This window comes from Scyliorhinus torazame, chromosome 17 (assembly GCF_047496885.1).
Source record: "Scyliorhinus torazame isolate Kashiwa2021f chromosome 17, sScyTor2.1, whole genome shotgun sequence".
NCBI lineage: Eukaryota > Metazoa > Chordata > Chondrichthyes > Carcharhiniformes > Scyliorhinidae > Scyliorhinus > Scyliorhinus torazame.
The window spans coordinates 167735103-167759827 of record NC_092723.1 but is presented as its reverse complement, the minus strand read 5'-3'; the positions used below and the strand labels follow the sequence as shown (position 1 = coordinate 167759827).

Here is a 24725-nt window from a genome sequence, read left to right as displayed (position 1 = left end):
CAGTTTTCTCTCACTATAGAGTTCTTTGTATTTACATTTTACAAAATGCAATCCGTTCCCCAACGTTGAGCCAAGCTGAAAGGCAGCGGAAAATGATTATTGTTAACATGGTTGGAACTGATTTGCCTATTGATAGGTTTGAATCCCAATTTACAACTAGCCTCTGAATACACGGTTAGCTATGGTGCTGGCATTAACCATAGTTCTTTATGTCTAGGCTAAGGTCCGAATGTGGCCCTGAGAGGAAGGTGAAGGTAAAGGCTTTCCAGAGAGAGGAGGGAACTCACACCTGAACTAATGCTAGCCAATGCCAGATTCCAGCAGGGCCATTGAACTAGATGATATTTAAACCAAACTGTGCCTCTTAATCTGTGGAAAAGATGCGACTATGAGAAGACCTTGAGTATCTTTCTGACTTTGGGCATTAGTGTTAAGCAGGCAATAGCAATCATCAAAGAACCATAGAATCATAGAATTTACAATGCAGAAGGAGGCCATTCGGCCGATCGAGTCTGCACCGGCCCTTGGAAAGAGCACTCTACCTAAGCCCACACCTCCACCCTATCTCCGTAACCCAGTAACTCCACCTAAACGTTTTGGACACGAAGGGCAATTTAGCATGGCCAATCCACCTAACCTGCACATCTTTGGACTGTGGGAGGAAACCGGAGCACCCGGAGGAAACCCACGCAGACATGGGAGAAAGTGCAAACTCCGCACAGACAGTGACCCAAGCCGGGAATCGAACCTGGGACTCTGGGGCTGTGAAGCAACTGTGCTAGCCACTCTGTTATCATGCCCCCCCCCCCCACCATTGTGCTACCGTGCCCCCCATTTAATGTGATGAGTTCTATTCTATATCTCAAAATCTGACTGACTATGTCCCATTGTTGAGGAAGACAGATAGGGGAACAATCAATCAGTGTCATGGCTGCTTTAGGTTAAAGAGGGGACAACGTTACCAAAGCGAGATATTTTACCACAGAGAAGAGTGTAGCACAGCCAGTAAGATGATATGGTCATTAGTCTGGCCCAACAATCATCCTTTCTTATCTTAATTCTAAACTAAGAGTTAAAATAAAATGAAAATTAAATTTACAAACTCGCACAGCAGGCTGCTGCAATGCCTAACTCGGCTAAACTGATTTTCCATTATAGCCCACTTTTCTTCAGTGAAGAAGTAGGGGCCTGCAAGCGTATATATTCCATACACTGCATGTAAGAAACAATATGAGCAGCATTCTCACAAGAAAGAAAGAACTTGCTCCTTTCAGGAATTCCAGGCACCAAATTAGTCCTTTAAGTCTAATCACTGTGGTAGTGAAGGAAACCTGCCGACCAATTTTTCCACAGCAAGGTTCCACAAACAGCACTGAGTTAAATAACTGGAATACATTTGCGCCACATAAGTGCCAAGCAATGACCATCTCCTATAAGAGAGAATCAAACGATCGCCCCTTGACATTCAATGGCATTGCCATCACTAAATGGTACAATCAACATTCTGGGGGTTACCATTGACCAGGAACTCAACTGAACTAGCCATATAAATACTGTGGCTATAAGAGCAGGTCAGAGGCTAGGAATCCTGCGGCGAGTAACTCACCTCCTGACTCCCCAAAGTCTGTCCGCCATTGACAAGGCACAAGCCAGGAGTGTGATGGAATACTCTCCCCTTGCCTGGATGAGTGCAGCTCCAACAACACTCATGAAGCTCGACACCATCCAGGACAAAGCAGTCCAGTTGATTGGCACCCCTTCCACAAACATTCATTCCCTCCACCACGGATGCACAGTAGCAGCAGTGTGTACCATCTACAAGATGCACTGCAGGAACTCACCAAGGCCCCTTAGAAAGCACCTTCAAAACCCACAACCACTGCCATCTAGAAGGACAAGGGCAGAAGGTACATGCAAACACCACCACTTGGAAATTCCCCTCCAAGTCACTTACCATCCTGACTCGGAAATATATCGTGGCTCCTTCATTGTCACTGATCAAAATCTAGAACTCCCTCCCTAATACCACAGTAGCTGTACCTACATCACATGAACTGCAGCTGTTAAAGAAGGCAGCTCACCACCACCTACTCAAGGGCAATTAGAGATGGGCAGCAAATTCTGACCCAGCCAGATAATCCCACATCCTGTAAAAATGAATTTTAAAAAAGATCTGTTTTTGCGATGTTGGTTAAGGGATAAATATTGGCATGGAGACCAGGAGCATCTTTCCTGTTCTACTCAGAATGGGATCTTTCCCATATGTGTGAGAGGGCTGAAGAGGGCTCCGGTATCTGAAGAACAAAACAACCAACAGTACAACACTCCTCCACGAGCACTGTCGGTCTAGATTATGTGCCAAATCTATGGGATGGGGCTTGAATCTATAGCCAATGTTCCTACTAAACAAAATGAGTGTAGTGACCTGGAATTTACAGTGCAGGACTTTTTCGAAGACAACATCGCAAAAGTCAGCAGCAGAGCAAAAAAGAACATTAAAGGGACTGGGCACTGTGTCATAACCTCCCCGTGGACCAGAGGGGAAACCATTGTTGATCCCCCCCCCCCCCGTAGGACACGTGGAGTACGCGCTTCCCAGATGGGGGGTGGCGCGGAGGCCAACCAGCTGGAGCTCGTTACAAAAGCCGGCCCAAAGCAGGGCCTGGTGTGGTTAGAGATCACAGCAAGGACTGTACTGGGAGTGAGTTGTCGCCTGGAGCAGAATATTGTATATAATTAAAATTAACCTCAGTTCTCTTACCACCGGCTTCCTCAAGTTAAACACTGAAGGAAAAAAATTGGCCCCACACAAAATCTAAATGTTAAAGGGCCCCGCAACCTTCTGAGAATTGGGAGTGCGACCCACTGGCCCACAGCTGATCCTTATCAAGCGTTCAGTTGTCATGAAAATGAATAATTCGTTTTGAATAACTTGCGGTAAAAGTTGGACGGATTCACGCACAGCTTTGCCGCGCTGGGGAATTAAAATGTATGTAACCTCCACCTGGCATTAAAAGTGTCACCCGCCACGCATAAATCTTCATCCAATTTACATTTTCCGCAAAGTTACAGGGAGATACAAGTGAGGTTCATTGAATATTCAGAGGGGAAAATTAATCACTGGCTCAGAAATGTCACCATAAATTTATCATCTCGCTGCACAGGAATGCTGAGGCGTAACGGCAGGTTTCAAAGTCTCTGAATTTAGGATTGATTATTCGCAATTTTGGATTCCAGTCCAGTTTTGAAACTTTTATTTCAATTCTGCATCCACTGTCCCACGAAGGATAAGGATTCAATGCTGCTGCAGAACCTCATGAATATGTTTTAGAATAATCCAAGCACAGGGAAGTGTCTGTGCTAGGAACCAGGGATTTACTTATTATTGGCAGAACGTGAGGACCATCCGTTAGGGAACGACGCAACTTAGCCAAGATGGACTTTATGGTATTTCAGACTCGGTTGAGGTGGAACCAGGAATAGGAGCTGTCGATCGTGGTGTAATTCTTATGGGACTTTTTGGCAGCATAGTGTATGAAAAATGATTAACTTGCGCAGTGTTGAAAAAAAAAAATCACTAATCTGTCCCTTGAGGAAAGCTGTCAGTTTTAATCTTGTTTTTTTTATCTCCTCTCTTCCGATTGGTTGCAGCAATGAGACCTTTGCACTACGCCGCATGGCAAGGGAAGGCTGAGCCAATGAAAATGCTCCTGAAGGCAGGATCGAGTCTCAACTCCCAATCAGACGAAGGTCAAATCCCATTACATCTCGCCGCACAGCATGGACACTATGAAGTGGTGAGGAGGGAATTTTTCTGTCTTCTGCTTTCTGTAAATTTAGAGTGCCCAATTATTTTTTTTTCCAATTAAGGGGCAATTTAGTGTGGCCAATCCACCTAACCTGAACATCATTTGGGTTGTGGGGGTGAAACCCATGCAGACACAGGGAGAATGTGCACACTCCACACGGTCAGTGACCCAGGGCCAAAGGGATAACCATGATGGGCAGGATTTTTCCGGTCCCAACTGCCCGAGACCGGAAATTTCCGCCCGAGCTCCAACGGACCTTCCAACAGTCGGTCAAATTGTCCATCCCCCCCCTTCCCGGCGACGGTTCCCGCATTGGGTGGGGCCGGAAAATTTACTCCAATTTGTTTGTAATCATGTGCCTCCTTATTTTTTCAACGACCATTCCGATGCACAAATCTGTTCCAACTGTAGGACCAAAGTTTCCGAAATGCCAGGTAAAATGACAAATGACCCCCTGTCGTCCCGTCATTAAAATTAATTGGCAAAAGAATCGGGGGATGGGGAAGATGAGGAGAAGTTTGTTTAACGTAGCCAGTTGTTGTGATCTGGAACGCGCTTTCTGAAAGGAGAGGGTGGCATGGGTGGGGGGGGGGGGGGGGGGGGGGGGGTTGGAGAACAGATTCAATAGTAACTTTCAACAGCGAATTGAGTTATACATGGAGAGGAAAAATTAACTGGGCTATGGAGTAGGAATAGCTCATTTAAATGAAAAAGCCGTCCCAGTTCATTAGGCCAAGGGCATATTATGAGAAGAATTGAATTAAAAGTAGGGAGGATCTGCTTCAGTGTGCAGGACACTGGAGAGGGCATCAGTGAGTATTGGTCTCCCTATTTAGAGAAGGATGCAAATGTAGTTTAGAGAAAGTTTGCTAGATTAATCTAAGATTACAGTGCTGAAGGAGGCACATCGAGTCTGCACCGACCCTCCGAAAGAGCACCCTATCTAGGCCCACGGCTCTGCCCTATCCCCGTAATCCCACCTCACCTGGACACTAAGGGGAAATTTAGCATGGCCAATTCACCTAACCTGCACATCTTTGGACTGTGGGAGGAAACCGGAGCACCCGGAGGAAACCTATGCAGACACGGGGAGAATGTGCAAACTCCACACAGCCACACAGGGCCGGAAATGAACCGGGTCCCAGGTGCTGTGAGGCAGCAGTGCTAACCACTGTGCCACCGTGCCGCCCCATGCAAGGAATGGGCGGGTTGTCTTATCAGGGAAGGTTGGACGGTCTACGCTTGTGTCTGTTGGTGTTTAGCAGAGTAAGAGGTGGCCTGATTGAAAGCTTTAAGATGTACGTGGAGAAGATGTTTTCTCTTGTGGGAGAAGCTAGAACTAGGGGGTCACTGTTTCAAAATAAGGGGTCACCCATTTAGGACATGGATGAGGAGAAATGTTTTCTCTGTGAAGCAGTGAAAGCAGTGTGTGAATATTTTCAAAGCAGAAGTAGATATACTCTTGATAAACAAGGGAGTGAAAGGTTACTGGGGGCAACTGGGAGGTTTCAATCATATCAACCATGATCTTATTTAATGGCGGAGAAGGCCGAGTGGTTTACTCCTGTTCCTAATTTGTATGCTCATATGTGCAAATAAGGGGTATAATGCCCAATTGAGAGACTGGGTTAAGCTAAATATAGCTTAACCAATGATCCAATATCAGGCACGCCTCTGGCCTGCATGTTCACGTGCATAGCGAGCACTTCTGAAATTCCTACGCCAAGATGTTTCATTCCAATTTGTGACTCCTGGTATCCCTTTTCCAGCAGAAATCCTCCACTACTGCATCTCAGCCATGTTAGTGATCCTGGGGTGCAGGGTCATTAGGCATTGACTTTCACAGTGGTGGCAAGCACACAGTCGCGGAGGCTCTGACAGCTTTACAATTGGAGTTGTTCCTCAAAATAACATTAAAATGTTTAGGACATGTCCTGTTGAAAATCAGTGCTGTTCCGTCATCGCCGTCCATTCAATGAACAGTCGGCTATTGTGCAGAAAGAGTCAATGCCTCTAAAGCATAGCTACTGGAATTATCCTTTCAACAACGACATCCAGGAAGAAAAAGAAACCTTTTGATACTGGATGGGAACTGATTTACCCTTTTGAAATCTCAAATGTCCTTCTTGGTCTCATTTGCCAAGAATTATTGCTTTCCCAAGAGCTTGGAGCACAGAATGGAGATGGCAATCTCTGTCAAAAAGGTCCTGTCGGAAACGGAGGGAAAAGCCAGGCAAGATCAAACGGAATGCTGAGTGAAGAGCTTTTGCTTCCAGTCCAGTAAATCTTTATTTCAAAATATCACAAAATGTCAATGATTTACCTGTGGATGCTCGTGATCTGATGCCAAGTCGCTGAAGTGATTCATCCAAGGTACCTACATATGAACTCTTCCTTTCTGCTTTGCCCGCAGACCATTCTGACTCTGCGCAATGGACAATGTTTATTCATATGCGCAGATTCTAAGGTATCTAAGGAACTGCTTGAAATATAGCACTTTCGCAGGTGAAATCATTTTTGACCAGCGCTTAGAGCACTCTTGGTGATGGGGCACCACCGTCAAATCAGAAACCTTCAATAGTTGCAAAATACTGCAGATACTGGAAATCTGAAATAAAAGCAGAACATGCTGAAAATACTCAGCAGGCCAGGCAGTGCCTGTGGGAGAGAAACAGAGTTAACGTCTCATTTTTAAAGTAAAAGCTTAGAAACCACGAAGGAACAAAAAACAAGAGCTTTATTGCAAAGGTGTTTTCTCACAGGCTGCTAGATTAGACTTACTGTTAGCCCGGCCAAACTGCCCAATGAAGTCATTGGTATGTCACGTGATCAAACTCTTAAAGTGACCTTGTTCCAACTCGGAGTAAACATGAATACACAACACTTCAGAACTGGGAAAAATTAGAAATGTGGTTGTTTTCTAACCCGTCAAATGGGGAAGCCGTGGAAACAGAACACAAGGGAAGGTCGTGATAAGACGGGAGTGGTTAAATGGCAAACAGGTTGGTGAGGCAGAGCCAGAAGGAGCAGCAATGAGACAAGTAAAGTAACGGATGGTTTGCCCAATGGAGGTGATGAACGGCAGAAAAATGAACAGCTGCCAACCGGAAGCAAAACAAGAATAGAACAAGATTGAGACCAAAACACGCAATGAAAAGGAAACAAAATGGCAGCACGGAGCAATGGTTTGAACGTATTGAACTCAGTGTTGAGTCGAGGAGGAGGCCGCAAGATGTCTAATCAAAAGATGAGAAGCTGGCCTCAAGCCTGAGTGGATGTGTGGTTGTAACGAGAATGGAGTTGCTGGTTGAACTTCTGGGGCCAGTAGTCCCTGAGATCTTAGGCAGCTCAAAATCCCACTGTGAGCTCTGAACACGGCCACCTCATATTGACAAAGCTGGGAAGAAGCCAATAGGAAGAATTCTGTTCTTGCTTTACTGAATCCTTTACCGATTGCGAAGGGTTCGTTCCTCTAGTTGGCATGGATGTGAATAATGAGCCCTGGGACTTTACAGACGAAGTGTGCTGAAATGCAAGAGGAGAGGCTGGAGGGGCTCCCGTTTGTCCTCTTCCTCCGCAGTTCCAATACCGCGTTGCTGCATTTCTGTCCTCATTCGGCTTAATCTACTTGTGGGTAGGTTTGTTTTCTTGGTGAAAGTGGGCACTAGAGCAGGCCCAAAATTTGAATTGACAAGGGTGTTAGCAGAATTAAGAGGATGCAACTGTCAGAAAAGACTGGATAGGCTGCAGGGGCAACCTTTTCTCTAGAAAAGAAAAGAATGAAGCTGTCTGATAGAAGTGTTTAAAATAATAAAGGGGTTTGATAAAGTCAACATGGAAAAGATATTCCCTTTGTGAGGCAGTGCACAACTAGGGGCCATAAATATACATAGAATTTACAGTGCAGAAGGAGGCCATTCGGCCCATCGAGTCTGCACTGGCTCTTGGAAAGAGCACCCTACCCAAGGTCAACACCTCAACCCTACCCCCATAACCCAGTAACCCCACCCAACACTAAGGGCAATTTTGGACACTAAGGGGAATTTATCATGGCCAATCCACCTAACCTGCACATCTTTGGACTGTGGGAGGAAACCGGAGCACCCGGAGGAAACCCACGCACACACGGGGAGGATGTGCAGACTCCGCACAGACAGTGACCCAAGCCGGAATCGAACCTGGGACCCTGGAGCTGTGAAGCAATTGTGCTATCCACCATGCTACCGTGCTGCCCACTAAAACATGTACCTTGACCAACAGGAAACCTCATCAAAGGGCTCGTCCGGGACTTGAACCCATGACCACTTTCGGACTTGACGGCCACACATGTGGACAAATTTTAATCTCTCAGGGAATCAAGTAATTATGGGGAGCAGTCAGGAAATTGAGGCAGAAAATCAGACAGGATGAGGATTGAAAGGCCGCACGCTCCACCCTGTTCCTCTTTCTTATATTCTTATGTCCTTACACCTTGAACTGAATGTCCATGGAGGTTCTTTACCATGACTTTGTCAAAGGGCCATGGGAACATCAGGAAAATGGCATAAATGCTGCCCATTACATTTTTCCAGGCTTTCCCCTAGAATGTCAATGAAAGAGCGGGAATTTCCTCATGGAAATTCCTCTCTGCCCTTACCATCCTGATCCTTTTAACTCTAAACATTGCGGCTTTTACACTGTGAGCACATTTTGGGTCATTTAGATTTTGGGTGACAATATTCAATTAAATGCTGTTGATTCACCGTCCTTTTGACACTATTGCCCCCCTATTCATAGTTACCCTCACCGCTATTTGTTCTTCACAGTGATGGAAAAACCCATCCTGTCTCCCTCAAATCCAAGTGCTTTCTGAATGCTTAGAGCCCTGGCGCTGGAATCTCATTGCAGGTCCTAAAGGATTAGAGTGGATGAAGGTTTCTAATAAATTCCCTTCACTGTACATTTGGGTGCACAAGGCTCCTTGCTGCACTAATCCTGTAACATGCCGTTACTTCAGAACTCTCTTCATCAGTTAATCCTCTTTTCTGCACATGGATCTTCCTGAGCAGCTCAATAATTATTGTGGGAATTGCACTAATCTAATAGATATGGGGACAGGAATGGCCTATTCAGCCCCTTCAGCCTGTTCCACCTTTCAGTTAGATCATGGCTGACCTGAATCTTAATTCCATTTGTCTGCCTTCCTTCCAAATCCTTCAATACCCTTCCCCACCAAAACTACAACAGTCTTATAGTTTTGATTTTTTTCAATTGAACCCCAGCCTTAAAAGCTTTTCTGGGGGAAACAATTCTAGATTTCCACATCCCTTTTTTGTGAAGGAGTGCTTCCTGGCAGCTCGATCTGATCTCAACTACTAGAGGAAATAGCTCCTCTCTATCCTTTCTTCATTCAAGGGATGTGGGCATTGCTGGCTAGGCCGGCATTTATTGCCCATCCTTAATTTCCCTACACTGTCAACTTCTTTAATTATCTTCATCTCAATCTGTTCACCCCTGAACATCTTACACTCCAGGGAATGCGGGCCTAGTCTCTGCAAACTGTCCTCATAATTGAAACCTTTAGCACTATGTCTTATGCACTGTGTACCAATCAGCACACCATCCATTGTTATGTTACTGTCGAATCTACGCTAAGGAGAATACATAGAGAAAATTACAAAAAAGGTTTATTTCGATAAAATTCTAATACTCCTCCATTCCCCTAAGGGTCTTCTTCCCCGACTTGCACCTAGGCTGGTGTTTTTATACAGCCGGGGCTCTCCTTATAGAGGAGAGGCCCTGTCCCTATAAAGGGGAATTCACGCCCCCCCCCCCCCCCCCCTTCCCGCCTTAAAGGGGAAGTTCACATTCCAGGGAGGTCATGGGAAGACATATTATTCTGATCCCAGGACTTCCATTGGGGGTATAACACTTACGTAAAGGGGTTAGGTTGATGTACGGATCAGACTTACAACTGTCCAGTACTGAGAAACCATGCTGGGTGCAATGAGGAGATGCAGGATTTTCAAAAACGGCTGCAAAAGCAGAACCCAGGGGAACCAGCAGTCTCTGAGTTTAAGGGTCAGTCCTATAATTGACGTAATTGTTCCGTGTCCCCAGTTGTAGTTTGCTGTTTCTTCACATGTTTAAGTCATTTAAATTCTATGCATGCGTAGCATCCATATGTGCATTTGCAAACCGTTCAGCCAAGATCTTATTGAATGGCGGAGCGCGCCTGAGGGGCCGAATAGTCTACTTCTGACTCCTACTTAGTATGGTCGTATGTTTGTACTGCTTTCGACTGCACCCAGCTCACTCCCCCTCAGCCCCACATGTTTGCCAGAATGTCTCCCTCCCATCACAGGCCTGCTCGTACAGCCCCCCCCCCCCATGCCAAAGTGTCCCTTAATTTTTTCCCCAAGGAAACCTGACCGTGAAGTGCCGCCCATACTATCTTCCACGTGAGTTCACTTCAGCCACTATCACAGCGGTCTACATCCCACCCCAGGCAGAAGTGAGGAAGGCGCTGGACGAACTGTACACAGTTATAAACAAGTACGAAACAGAACACCCGGAGGCCTTGTTCATCGTGGCCGGAGACTTCAACAAGGCCAACCTCAAGAGTGTACTGCCCAAATTCCACCAGCACATCTCCTGTCCCACCAGGGGCGACAACACTCTTGACCACTGCTACTCAAAAATCAAGGGCGCCTACCGTTCCATCCCCCAACCGCACTTTGGGAAATCAGAACGTAAGACGGTGCTCCTTCTCCCGGCATACAAGTAGAAACTCAAGCGGGAGAATCCAGCTAAGAAGGTTGTGCAGTGCTGGTCTGAGGAGACAGAAGAGCTCTTACGTGCCTGCTTAGAGACAGTGGACTGGTCCATATTTAAGAACTTAGTGTTGGGTGGGGTTACTGGGTTATGGGGATAGAATGGAGGTGTTGACCTTGGGTAGGGTGCTCTTTCCAAGAGCCGGTGCAGACTCGATGGGCCGAATGGCCTCCTTCTGCACTGTAAATTCTATGATAATCTATGAACTCAGCGACCAACTTAAATGAGTATGCCACCACCGTCACAGACTTCATCAGCAAATGTGTGGACGACTGCGTGCCAAAGAAAGCAGTACGTACGTTCCCCAACCGGAAACCATGGCTCAATCGCGAGATTGACACCCTACTGAAGGACAGATCAGAGGCGTTCAAGGCAGATGACCCTGACCTATACAAGAAATCCAGGTACGACCTCCGGAAAGCCATCCGAGATGCCAAGAGAGAATATCAAACCAAGCTAGAGTCACAGACAGACTCTCGGTGGTTGTGGCAAGGACTAAACAACATAACGGGCTATAAAGTGAAGCCAAGCAGTATCTCTGGCAGCAGCACACCCCTCCCCGATGAACTCAATGCATTCTATGCTCGGTTCGAGCAGGTAACCAACAATCCGCTGTCGAGTGCCCCAGCAGCCCATAATTCACCCATACCCACCATCACAGCTTCCAAAGTCAGATCGGCCTTCCTGAAAGTGAACCTTCGGAAGGAGACGGGCCCGGACGGGATCCCTGGTCGTGCACTCAGAGCCTGCGCGGACCAGCTGGCAGAGGTATTTGCAGACATCTTTAACCTGTCCCTACTCCACTCCGAGGTCCCCACCTGCTTCAAGAAGACCACCATCATACCGGTACCAAAGAAGAACCAGGCAACGTGCCTCAATGACTACCATCCTGTGGCCCTGACTTCAGTCGTAATGAAGTGCTTCGAGAGGTTGATCATGAAGCGCATCACCTCCACACTCCCAGAACGTTACAACCGGTCCACATCTGACGCCATTTCCCTGGCCCTACACTCATCCCTAGAGCATCTCAAAAACAAGGACTCCTACATCAGACTCCTATTTATTGACTACAGCTCCGCCTTCAACACCATAATCCCAGCCAAGCTCATATCAAAGCTCCAAAACTAGGACTTGGCTCCCCACTCTGCAACTGGATCCTCGATTTTCTGACCAACTACAATCAGTAAAAATGAACAACAACACCTCCTCCACAATAGTCCTCAATACCGGGGCCCCGCAAGGCTGCATACTTAGCCCTCTACTCTACTCCCTGTACACACACGACTGCGTGGCAAAACTTGGTTCCAACTCCATCTACAAATTTGCTGACGATACGACCATAGTGGGCCGGATCTCGAATAACGACGAGTCAGAATACAGGAGGGAGATAGAGAACCTAGTGGAGTGGTGTAGTGACAACAACCTCTCCCTCAATGCCAGCAAAACTAAAGAGCTGGTCATTGACTTCAGGAAGCAAAGTACTGTACACACCCCTGTCAGCATCAACGGGGCCGAGGTGGAAATGGTTAGCAGTTTCAAATTCCTACGGGTGCACATCTCCAAAAATCTGTCCTGGTCCACCCACGTCGACGCTACCACCAAGAAAGCACAACAGCGCCTATACTTCCTCAGGAAACTAAGGAAATTTGGCATGTCCACATTACCCCTTACCAACTTTTACAGATGCACCATAGAAAGCATCCTATCAGGCTGCATCACAGCCTGGTATGGCAACTGCTCGGCCCAGGACCGCAAGAAACTTCAGAGATCGTGAGCACCGCCCAGTCCATCACACAAACCTGCCTCCCATCCATTGACTCCATCTACACCTCCCGCTGCCTGGGGAAAGCGGGCAGCATAATCAAAGACCCCTCCCACCCGGCTTACTCACTCTTCCAACTTCTTCCATTGGGCAGGAGATACAGAAGTCTGAGAACACGTACGAACAGACTCAAAAACAGTTTCTTCCCCACTGTCACCAGACTCCTAAATGACCCTCTTATGGACTGACCTCATTAACACTACACCCTGTATGCTTCATCCGATGCCAGTGCTTATGTAGTTACATTGTATATGTTGTGTTGCCCTATTATGTATTTTCTTTTATTCCCTTTTCTTCTCATGTACTTAATGATCTGTTGAGCTGCTCGCAGAAAAATACTTTTCACTGTACCTCGGTACACATGACAATAAACAAATCCAATCCAATCCAAGGATTGGTTAACCTGGTGAGGCCAGAGGCAGCTGGGCAGAAAAATCCCTGTGGGGAGAGCGGTGCACCTGTTTCCCAGCATCGCCCCACCTCATGAATTTTTCAGTTGGCTGGACTTGAGGTACAACAGCTAACCGGCGGCAAGCGACAGGTAATCAATTGAAGTGATTAGGAAGCTTATTAAGGCGCTGCCCTGCCTGGAACCTACCAATTGGATGGTGGGCCCCCAGCAGTGACTGAATCACCACCGGTCAAAGGGGGGGACGGATGGGGGGGAGTGATGGGGGGGAAGGATGGGGGGGGAGGGGGGAGGGATGGGATGGGGGGTATAGAATGTGGGGATGGGGGTATAGGGGGAATGGGATGGAGGATGGAGGTATGGGTCGATGGGATGGGGGGATGGTGGTATAGGGGGAATGGGGGTATGGGGGGATGGGATGTGGGGATGGAGGTATAGGGAGGATGGGGGTATAGGGGGGTGGGATGGGAGGATGGTGGTATAGGGGGGATGGGATGGGGGTATAGGGGGGATGGGGGGATGGGATGTGGGGACGAGGGTATAGGGGGGGATGGGATGGGGTGTAGGGAGATGAGGGTATAGGGGAGATGGGATGGGGATATAGGGGGGATGGGATGTGGGGATGGAGGTATAGGGAGGATGGGGGTATAGGGGGGTGGGATGGGAGGATGGTGGTATGGGGGGATGGGATGGGGTGATGGGGGTATTGGGGGGATGGGGTGGGGGGATGGGGGGATTGGGGGGATGGGATGTGGGGACGGGGGTATAGGGGGGGATGGGATGGGGTGTAGGGAGATGAGGGTATAGGGGAGATGGGATGGGGATATAGGGGGGATGGGATGTGGGGATGGAGGTATAGGGAGGATGGGGGTTTAGGGGGGTGGGATGGGAGGATGGTGGTATAGGGGGGTGGGATGGGGGTATAGGGGGGATGGGGTGGGGGGATGGGGGTATAGGGGGGATGGGATGTGGGGACAGGGGTATAGGGGGGGATGGGATGGGGTGTAGGGAGATGAGGGTATAGGGGAGATGGGATGGGGATATAGGGGGGATGGGATGGGGGGGATGGGAGGAGGGAAGGAGGGAATTGGGGGGGTGATCCCCACCACGACTGATGGCCACGCAATGTATGGCCACATCTGTGGCCACAATGATGACCTGGCGGCTGTGGCCATCTTTATATCCAAAGGTATTAAAGTGCTGAGATGGTGCTGCATCCTCAGGCACCTTCTCTCTCTATTGCCTACATCAGCAACCTCCAAATCTGGCAGTGCTGGAGGGCCTCCATTCCACTTGAGGAGCGTTCCCTTTGTGAAGGAAAACTTCCTGATATCAACGCCAAAGTCACCTTTTACCAGTTTAAAGCAATGTTGCCTTGCACTACGCCCACAAGTTAATTTAAAGTAACACTTTGGATTTGATTTTCTTCACACCATTTATGACCTTGTGTAGGTCAATATGATTTCTGGGGGATGGAAGATCGCTGGCCATTTCGCAATCATGCCCTGACTATTTGCAGCAAGTTGAAGCATCCTTGTCCTCTTCATATAACTAGCTGAGCAGTACAACCAACATTTCTTTGGGAACAAGTTGAGGTTGTCGCTACAAGAACCAGACACTTGGAGATAGCACATTGTGAGCAACGGGATTCCATCAGGGACAAAGCCTGACTCGGCCCCCAGCTCATGACATATAAATATCCGCTTAGAGGCCACGGATATTTTGTGATTCTCAGGATCACCCACCTTAACACTGAAAGTCAGGGTTTGATCAGCCTGCAATCCAGGATAACCTGGATTATTGTCCGTGGGTCACTGTCCGTGTGGTGTTTGCACATTCTCCCCGAGATTCCCCACAACCCAAAGATGTGCAGTGTGGGTGGATTGGCCACGCTAAATTGCCCCTGAATTGGAAAAATGAATTGGGCACTCTAAATTTTTTAAAAAGTCATTCTTTGTTTAGGGCAGCGCGGTGGCGCAGTGGTTAGCACTGCTGCCTCACCCTGCTCGGGACCCAGGTTCAATGCCGGCTTTGGGTCAGTGTCTGTGTGGAGTTCGAACGTTGCCCCCCCCTCCGTGTCTGTGTGAGTTTCCTCCGGGTGATCCGGTTTCCTCCTACGGTCCAAAGATGTGCAGGTTAGGTGGGAATGGACCAAGGTAGAGTGTTCTTTCAGAGGGTCGGTGTAGGTTAGCTGGGCCAAATGGCCTCCATCTGCACTATAGGGATTCTATGAAATAATTAGCTGGAATCTCGATATCATGACTCTGAATTTTGGACAGGAGTCACTTGCTTGCAGTGAAAGCGATAAATCTCCCCAATCGTTCCTCAGATCTTACCCATGCCACTTGAGGCCTTGTGGCATTACATAAGGAAGAAATTTCAACAGAATAGTAAATTCATATTGATTGACCCTTTTAAATGGTTACCCCAAGCTATCTTATAGCATAGAATCGATGTAAGTATTAAATACATTATACATGCTCTGCAAATAACTCTGACGATTAGAAATATTCCTGAGCTGTACTAAAACTGGTAAAAGAGCTGTAATATGTTTTTGTAACTGTAGATGTGCTGGCTGGTTCACTGTGTCTCTCTTGATTTTTAAATTCATTAATCTTGGTTTTGCTGATATTGCATGGTACAAATTATAGGTACTTCAAAGTTACCAGTCGATCCAAGTATTCAAAGTCAATGAAAAGGATGTATTTATTTATTTTGTTGTATTGCTTTATCTTTAGCTTGTTCATTTTCTCCCTTTCTCGTCCGAGGGTATCTCTGTCTTGCTTGCCTGTGTTGTACGGGCCTCTTTCCAGTATTGCAGCCAATTATGGCCAACATTTTGCAAATTCTAACTCTTGAGCACCATCGGCTTATTTAAGTGTTGAGGCCCTTGCAGATAAATTCAATCACATCCTCACTGACCTCATACATGTTATGGAGACCTATCCTAGCCCAAACGCTACCTATCAAGAGACCGGCTAATTTAGCAGAGATTGCGGATTATACCTGGTCTATATGCCTCACTAATCCCTGGACTAAGTCACTATCTCAACATTAGAGCCTATTGTATTTATTGGTCATTGACATTCCAGTGATTATCCACTGTAACCTCTCCAGGCTGGAAATTTACTGCTCAGAAACACCAGTTGTCCGGAACATTTTGGAGCAAACCAAGCAACTCACAGACTCGCCACCTGATTGTTTGGGCTCTGCAACAACTTGCGAAGGCTTGAGCTCAGTAAAGATAATGAACATTTCACTCCTTCTTTCTGGGGGAACACATTTGGACTGTTTTGTCATGTTTCATCACTGTTTTTTAAATTCATGAACGGGGTGTGGGCATCATTGGTCAGGCCCCCATTTATTGCCCATCCGTAGTTGCCATTCAGAAGGTGGTGGTGAACTGCCTTCCTGAACCGCTGTAGTCCTTAAGCTGTAGGTACACCCACTGTGCTGTTAGGGAGGGAGTTCCAGGATGTTCCCCCAGCGACAGTGAAGGAACAGCGATATATTTCCAAGTCAGGATGGGGAGTGACTTGGAGGGGAACCTCCAGGTGGTGGGGTTCCCAGGTATCTGCTGCTTTTGCCCTTCCAGGTGGTAGTGGTCATGGGTTTGGAAAGTGCTGTCTGAGGAACCTTCGTGAGTTACTGCAGTGTATCTTGTAGATGGTACACACGGCTGCCACTGTTCGTCGGTGGTGAAGGGTTTGAATGTTTTTAGGAGGGGTGCAATCGAGTGGGCTGCGTTGTCCTGGATGGTGTTGAGCTTTTGAGTGTGGTTGGAGCTGAACTCATCCAGGCAAATGGAGAGTATTACATTACACTAACTTGCGCCTTGTAGATAGTGGACAGGCTTTGGGGGGTCAGGAGGTGAGTTATTCACTGTAGGATTCCTAGCCTTTGACCTACCCTGGTAGCCATAGTATTAATGTGGCTAGTCCAGTTCAGTTTCTGATCAATGGTTGATTGGGGGGGATTCAGCAATGGTAATGTCATTGAATGGCAAGGGGCGATGGTTAGGTCCTCTTTTGTAGGAGATGGTCATTGCCTGGCACTTGTGTGGCGCAAGTGTAATTTGCCACTTGTCAGGCGGCTCAGTGGTGCAGTGGTTGACACTGTTGCCGACAGCGTCTGAGGACACGGGTTCGATCCCGGCCCCGGGTCACTGTCTCTGTGGAGTTTGCACATTCTCCCCGTGTCTACGTGGGTTTCACCCCCACAACCCAAAGATGTGCACATTAGGTGGATTGGCCACATTAAATTGCCCTTAATTGGTAAAAAATAATTGGGTACTCTAAATTTATTTTAAAAAAGAAAACAAAACTTGCCACTTGTCAGCCCAGACCTGGATATTGTCCAGGTCTTCCTGCATTTGGATATGGACTACTTCTTTATCTGAGGAGTTGCGAACAGTGCTGAACATTGTGCAGTCATCGCAAACATCCCCACTTCTGATCCTTATGATGAAAGGAAGGTCATTGATGAAGCAGCTGAAGATGGTTGGGCCTAGGACACTTCCCTGAGGAACTCCTCCACTGACGTCCTGGAGCGGAGATGATTGACCTCCAACCACGACAACCATCTTCCTTTGTTCCATGTATGACTCCAACCAGCAAAGAATTTCCCCTCTGATTCCCATTGACTCCAGTTTAGCTAGGGCTCCTTGATGCCATACTTGGTCAAATGCTGCCTTGATGTCAAGGGCAATCACTCTTACCTCACCTCTGGCATTCAGCTCTTTTGTCCATGTTTGAACCAAGGCTGTAATGAGGTCAGGAACTAACTGACCCTGACAGAACCCAAACTGAGTGTCAGTAAGCAGGTTATTGCTGAGTAAGTGCTGCTTGATAGCACTGTTGATGATTCCTTCCATCTCTTTGCTGATGACGGAGAGTAGACTGATAGGATGGTAATTGGCTGGGTTGGATTTGCCCCGTTTCTTGTGTACAGGACCCACGTGGGCAATTTTCCACATTGCCGGGTAGATGCCAGTGTTATAGTTGTGCTGGAACAACTTGGCTAGGGGTGCGTCAAATTCTGGAGCACAGAGTTTTCTGATTCACACACATGTGATGCTTTCTAACGTCATTCTACAATCCATAAAATTCCAAAATCTAGAAACGACTTGGTCTAAGCATTCCGGAATGGAGAAGTTACAGTGTATTAAGGATTGAACTGAGCATAACTATATTCCAATAACTATATAATATCTGGCAATCTCACTTTTTGTCTTGTGTGGTCTGGGACAGAATGTTCCCAAAATTTACTGCTGTTTTTAAATCTGCTGTTTCTTCATCAAAGAATTACTTACTAAACTGTTCGCATTTGATGAGATTGAGGATACATTTCTTCGGCCCTTTTCCCTCTCCATCACCAGAACTTTGAAGGAAGTCCCTCTGATTAGTATTGCTAAGCAGTTAGCACTGCTGCCTCACAGCGCCAGGGACTCGGTTCAATTCCAGCCTCGGGTGACTGTGTGGAGTTTGCGCATTTTCCCCGTGTCTGCGTGGGTTTCCTCTGGGTGCTCCAGTTTCCTCCCACACCCAATGATGTACAGATTAGGTGGATCGACCAAGCTAGATTGCCGCCTAGTGTCCAGAAAAAAGGATAGGTGGGGTTATGGGGATAGGGCTTGGGCCTGTATGGGGTGCTCCTTCGGCGGGTCGGTGCAGACTTGATGGGCCGAATGGCCTCCTTCTGCATTGTAGGGATTCTATGATATCCTATTTACCCAGGTGCAATAGGCTACCACCAAAGCTGCATAGAACATAGAAAATACAGCACAGAACAGGCCCTTCGGCCCACGATGTTGTGCCGAACCTTTGTCCTAGATTAATCATAGATTATCATTGAATTTACAGTGCAGAAGGAGGCCATTCGGCCCTTTGAGTCTGCACCAGCTCTTGGAAAGAGCACCCTACCCAAACTCAACACCTCCACCCAACACCAAGGACAATTTTGGACATTAAGGGCAATTTATCATGGCCAATCCACCTAACCTGCACATCTTTGGACTGTGGGAGGAAACCGGAGCACCCGGAGGAAACCCACGCAGACACGGGGGGGACATGCAGACTCCGCACAGACAGTGACCCAACCTGGGACCCTGGAGCTGTGAAGCAATTGTGCTATCCACAATGCTACCGTGCTGCCCTTAAGAACAAATAAATCTACACTATATCATTTTACCGTAATCCATGTACCTATCCAATAGCTGCTTGAAGGTCCCTAATGTTTCCGACTCAACTACTTCCACAGGCAGTGCATTCCATGCCCCCACTACTCTCTGGGTAAAGAACCTACCTCTGATATCCCTCCTATATCTTCCACCTTTCACCTTAAATTTATGTCCCCTTGTAATGGTTTGTTCCGCCCGGGGAAAAAGTCTCTGACTGTCTACTCTATCTATTCCCCTGATCATCTTATAAACCTCTATCAAGTCGCCCCTCATCCTTCTCCGTTCTAATGAGAAAAGGCCTAGCACCCTCAACCTTTCCTCGTAAGACCTACTCTCCATTCCAGGCAACATCCTGGTAAATCTTCTTTGCACCTTTTCCAAAGCTTCCACATCCTTCCTAAAATGAGGCGACCAGAACTGTACACAGTACTCCAAATGTGGCCTTACCAAAGTTTTGTACAGCTGCATCATCACCTCATGGCTCTTAAATTCAATCCCTCTGTTAATGAACGCGAGCACACCATAGGCCTTCTTCACAGCTCTATCCACTTGAGTGGCAACTTTCAAAGATGTATGAACATAGACCCCAAGATCTCTCTGCTCCTCCACATTGCCAAGAACTCTACCGTTAGCCCTGTATTCCACATTCATATGTGTCCTTCCAAAATGGACAACCTCACACTTTTCAGGGTTAAACTCCATCTGCCACTTCTCAGCCCAGCTCTGCATCCTAGGAGAGGACCTGAAGAAACTCTGTGGTAGTGTGCAATGAGAAAGTGCCAGGCTTAATCCCCTGTCTTTTCTTCCCTTGTGTTAGTCCGAGATGCTTTTGCAGCACCAGTCGAATCCGTGTATAGTGGACATCGCTGGAAAAACCCCCTTGGACCTGGCTTGTGAATTTGGCAGAGTTGGGGTAAGTTCTAAACATTGAGTTGGCAATTATCACCACGGTGGGACATTATTAGCTATCGAATTTTAGTAAGAGTTTGCAATGGCGTGAGTAGTTTTAGTTCCATCTGAATATGTACATGCCAGAATGCTATCTGTTTTTAGTTCTGCTGTGCCTTCCTCTGAGAAATTGGGTCATCTGCTGTTCAGGACATAGGAAGAGGCCAAGGTAGCGGGGTGGACTAACTTACCTTCCAAATAACCCAGTGTTGTTTTTAATTTGGTGATTTAGAATTCCCACATTTTCTATCCCAAGCCTGTTCACAACTTCCTTTGTAAATACCGCAGTGAAGAAAATCCGCCATTTTGTCTGATCGCTGTAAGAAGCCATTTTCAGATTATGTCCACTTGCTGTGCAACTCAGACCTTCCATTTTGTGATTCAAGACCGATTTCGGATGCTGGTGTTGACACAGTCTCATTGCTCTGGTAACATTTGACACCTGTCTCTGAGCTGTGTAAGCTGTCAGCCTGGGAACGCAGGCTCTGCACCTGGCTACCAGAGGTGATGACACCAGCCCTATGTTCAGACACTGTACCGTGTTCCTGGCAATTCTTGGCTTTTTTTTTACAGAAAATCCACAGGAAATGTTCAGAGACCAGTGATCCTTAGCTTCATTGATAAGCTTATTTAATAATGCAGCATTGTAAGTGATATGCAGGAGCTCCATCCGCAAATGGGTCTCGTTGCCATGACAATGGCAAAAGTGCATTCCTGGCTTACAAACCAAGGTGTAGGTTGAAATGTCAGAACACCAGCCCCAGGAGTGATCTTTACTGTACTCAATTCTCGTTTTCTCAATCTCCGATTTCAATTGCCCCACTGAGCCTTGCCTTTGGGTTTCCCGGTGGTGTGGGGGTGCCTCCAATGGGAAATCCACGAGTAGAGAATCCCGCCTCCAGCGAACAGCGCGCCACCGAGAAACACGCGGCTGGGTGTTCGGAGAATCCCGCCCCTAAGCTCTGGAAGCCCCTGCCTAAACCCTTCCATCTCTCTCCCTACCTTCAACCTGCCTCTGTGGCCAAGCCTGCAAGACCTGCATTCGCAGCTCGGTGTTAAGTTTGGTTTGACAAGCACCGTTTATTATTTTAAAGGTGCTGTATAAACATAAGTTGTTGTCTTGTTCTTGTTCGATACGTTGCTTCTTTCAATTTGAAGGCTCACTGAGAATACCTTGGCTGTTCATCTCAGGTGGTGCAGTTACTCCTAAGCAGCAACATGTGTGCTGCCCTGCTTGAAGCGAAGCCTGGGGACATCACTGATCCCAATAGTACCAGCCCTCTACACCTGGCTGCTAAGAATGGACATATCGACATTATAAGGTTAGTTTGTGCACCTCGTTTCCTCAGATATTTTTCTCAAACTTCTTCATCTCTGAAGTGGTTCCGACATGATCTTTGTGTCCAGTGCTGCTGAATCGGCAAGGGAAACCTGACTGTTCAGATCAAAATGAAAGAGAAATGGAAGAGTAACTGTTAATGCTGAGGTGATATTCTCAACAGACTATTAGCCAAATAGCTTGTTGGACTGTGCCGCTAATGGATAATTCCTTCCGAGATTCCTTGTCATTTAGGATTTCTGTGTATCTGCAGGTGAGACAGAGAAGGTGAATGAATTCAGGTCCCATCAAAGTCACCCCCCCGCCTCCCCCAACCTGGATTCCCAGTGTCATGTGAGAGTACCTTTAAGAAATGGGTGTTTAACAAAAATACCTTTTAAAAAATGGGTGTTTATCAGTGATGTCAGAGTGTGGGTGGAGCTGGGCTGTCTGTCAGCTTTTTACTTCCGTTTTAGATTGTTTGCGGCAGGGTGTGTTTTAGTTTCGTTTTCAGTGCGGGAGCTGAAGTCAGACAGAGCTGCTGTACTGTTGATCTCTCTGCCATCAAAAGACTATCTCTTGATCATTTGGTGAATTCAGAATTATAAATGTTTTCAGTAGTGACTTTAACCCGATGTGCTTCTGTTAAAGGTTTTTATAAGTCGTATGGAAAGCTTAAAGGAATACTTAGTGTTGCAGGCTTTGGGGGTTGTATTTGAATTAATGGTTGCTAAGATGTTCACTGTATGTTTTAAAAAGGTTAACTTGAGTTCATAGAATAAACATTGTTTTGCTTTAAAAAATACTTTTCCATTTCTGCTGTACCACACCTGTAGAGTGGGCCGTGTGCTCCCCATACCACAATCTATTAAAAGTTGTGGGTCAGGTGAACTCCATGATACACTTTGGGGTTCTCTAAACCCTGGCCCATAACACCAGTGGCGGCAGAGGCGATGAATATAAAACGCCATCGATGCGACTGGACGATCCTGCAAGTGTCTGATGGCGAGCTGCTTTTTAAAAATAAATTTACGGGATGTGGGTGTCGCTGGTTAGTCCAGCATTTATTGCCCATCCTTAGTTGCCCTTCAGAAAGTGCCGGTGAGCTGCCTTCTTGAACCGCTGCAGTCCCTGAGTTGTCGGTACACCCACAGTGCTGGTAGTGAGGGAGTTCCAGGATTTAGACCCACTGGCACTGACGGAACGATGATATACTTCCAAGTCGGGGTGGTGAGTGACTTGGAGGGGAACCTCAAGGTGGTGGAGTTCCCAGGCATTTGCTGCTCCTCTCCTTCTAGATGGTAGTCGTTGTGGGTTTGGAAAGAGCTGCCTAAGGAACCTCAGCGAGTTACCTCCATCATGGGAAAACCCACCGCACAAGTGGGGTGGGGGGGTTGCTGGAGATTCAGGCCAATGGCTCTGTTGCTTGGCCAGTGGTCATGAGTAAAATGGAAGAGGCTGGTTCCAGCGGCAGCAACCTGCTATTGACACCAACATTATGGTCAGCTGGTTAACACAGATGGTATTGGAAGGATTGGAGTGGATCGGATCAACTTTGTTGGAAGGTGATGGGACGAGAGGGAATAAATAGAGAATGTGTTTTAATGCAAATGGTTGCGTAATATGTAGTGGGACAGTTCTGAAATATGTGTAATTAATGGACTTGACAATGTAGATGCTGAGAGAAGTTTTACCATCCCTTGCCCACCCTCCGTGGGGGAATCTAAAACTAGGGAGCACAGTTTCAAAATAAGAGGTCTTCCAGTCAAGATGGAGATGAGGAGAAATTCCTTCTCTCAAAGGATTGATTCTCTGCTCCAGCGGGCAATGGAGGCTGCGTCATCGAATATATTCACGGCCAAGTTGGACACATGTTTTGATCTACCTGGGAGTTATGGGGAAAGGCTGGAAAGTAGAGTTGAGGCCACAATCAGATCAACCGTGACCTTATTGAACAGCGGAGCAGGCTCGACGGGCTGAATGGCCTACTCCTGCTCCTATTTCTTATGTAGGTGTGGTTTGTAGTGTGAAAAGGAAATTGAGTTTCAAATGCATATTGATCATTTCATGAAGTTGAAAAGTTGTGTTGATTGGCGTTTTCGAGTTATTAAGGGGAGCAGGTAAGATAGATGGAGAAAAACTATTTGCACTGTGATGCACGGTCAATGACCACTAAAGCGAGGTTGAAGTCCAACTGAAGGCTTTAATAACCTAGATGTTTCCCCCAGCAGCTCAGATACAGAATGAAGGCTGCTGGGGCGGCACCGGTTCTTATACCCCGCCTTGCAGGGCGGAGCTATCATACATTCTAACCAATAGAAAGAATACAGTTCCACCAATGGTGCTTTAGCCTATCAGGTACCGTAATACCTATAATACGACATCCACCCCCTGTTAAAAAAGAGTCCGACGGGGGTGGTGGCCTGAAACTACAAAACATGGCAACGTGGTATAATTAGTTATGGAGGTACCGTAATACCTCCGTACAGTGTTTAGTAACTATTTAGAATTCTGATAGCTATGTACATTTGATGGTTTATATTTACAGTTTACAATTAAAATGCAGCAATCAGTCGATCGGGCCCTGGTCGTCCTCTGTGATCGTCGGAGCTTCGGTGGTGACTCCGGTGGAGGCGCGGGCGTCTGTGACTCCGGGAGTGTGGCTTCAATCTCCATGGCAGCTTCGGCACCCCTAGACGGCGCTGGTGGGGAAAACGGTTGACCTGGGAAGGGACGCCTGCGGGGGGCGTCGGTGGGTGGGGGGGGCCCTAGATGGGGCCGGCGGAAGGACCGATCCTCCTGTAAGGTGCTGTGGAGGAGGGGAGGGTGGGACTGGCGGCTGGGATGTGCATGGGGTTCCGGCGGGCACCAGGTCCCGTAGGGAGACCGTATCTTGTCGGCCGTCGGGGTACGCCACGTAGGCGTACTGGGGATTAGCATGGAGCAGATGGAGCCTCTCGACAAACGGGTCCGACTTGTGCGCCCGCACGTGTTTTCGGAGCAGGATGGGTCCGGGTGCTGCCAGCCAGGTCGCGAGCAAGGCCCCAGAGGAGGACTTCCTGGGGAAGACAAGGAGGCATTCGTGAGGTGTCTGATTGGTGGTCGTACAAAGCAGTGGCCGGATGGAGTGGAGGGCATCCGGGAGGACGTCTTGCCAGTGGGAGACTGGGAGGTTCCTGGACCGTTGGGCCAGTAGGACGGTCTTCCAGACCGTTCTGTTTTCCCTCTCTACCTGTCCGTTTCCCCGGGGGTTGTAACCGGTTGTCTTGGTCGAGGCGATGCCCTTGCTGAGCAGGAATTGACGCAGTTCGTCGCTCATAAAGGAGGACCCACTATCACTGTGTATGTAAGCGGGGAACCCGAACAGTGCAAAGATGCTATGGAGGGCCTTGATGACGGTGGTTGTGGTCATGTCGGGGCAGGGGATG

The 24725-nt window shown here is 47.6% G+C and overlaps 1 protein-coding gene across 9 annotated transcripts in view; it reads left to right on the top strand.

Annotated features, from left to right (window-relative positions):
- Positions 1-24725, top strand: part of caskin1 (CASK interacting protein 1) — a 733094-nt gene that overhangs the window by 531968 nt on the left and 176401 nt on the right. For all 9 annotated transcript variants that reach the window (XM_072481603.1, XM_072481604.1, XM_072481602.1 and 6 more), the window contains exons 4-6: positions 3652-3797; positions 19849-19944; positions 21171-21301. In XM_072481603.1, the coding sequence (XP_072337704.1) occupies positions 3652-3797; positions 19849-19944; positions 21171-21301 (373 nt within the window). The remainder of the gene's footprint in view (positions 1-3651; positions 3798-19848; positions 19945-21170; positions 21302-24725) is intronic.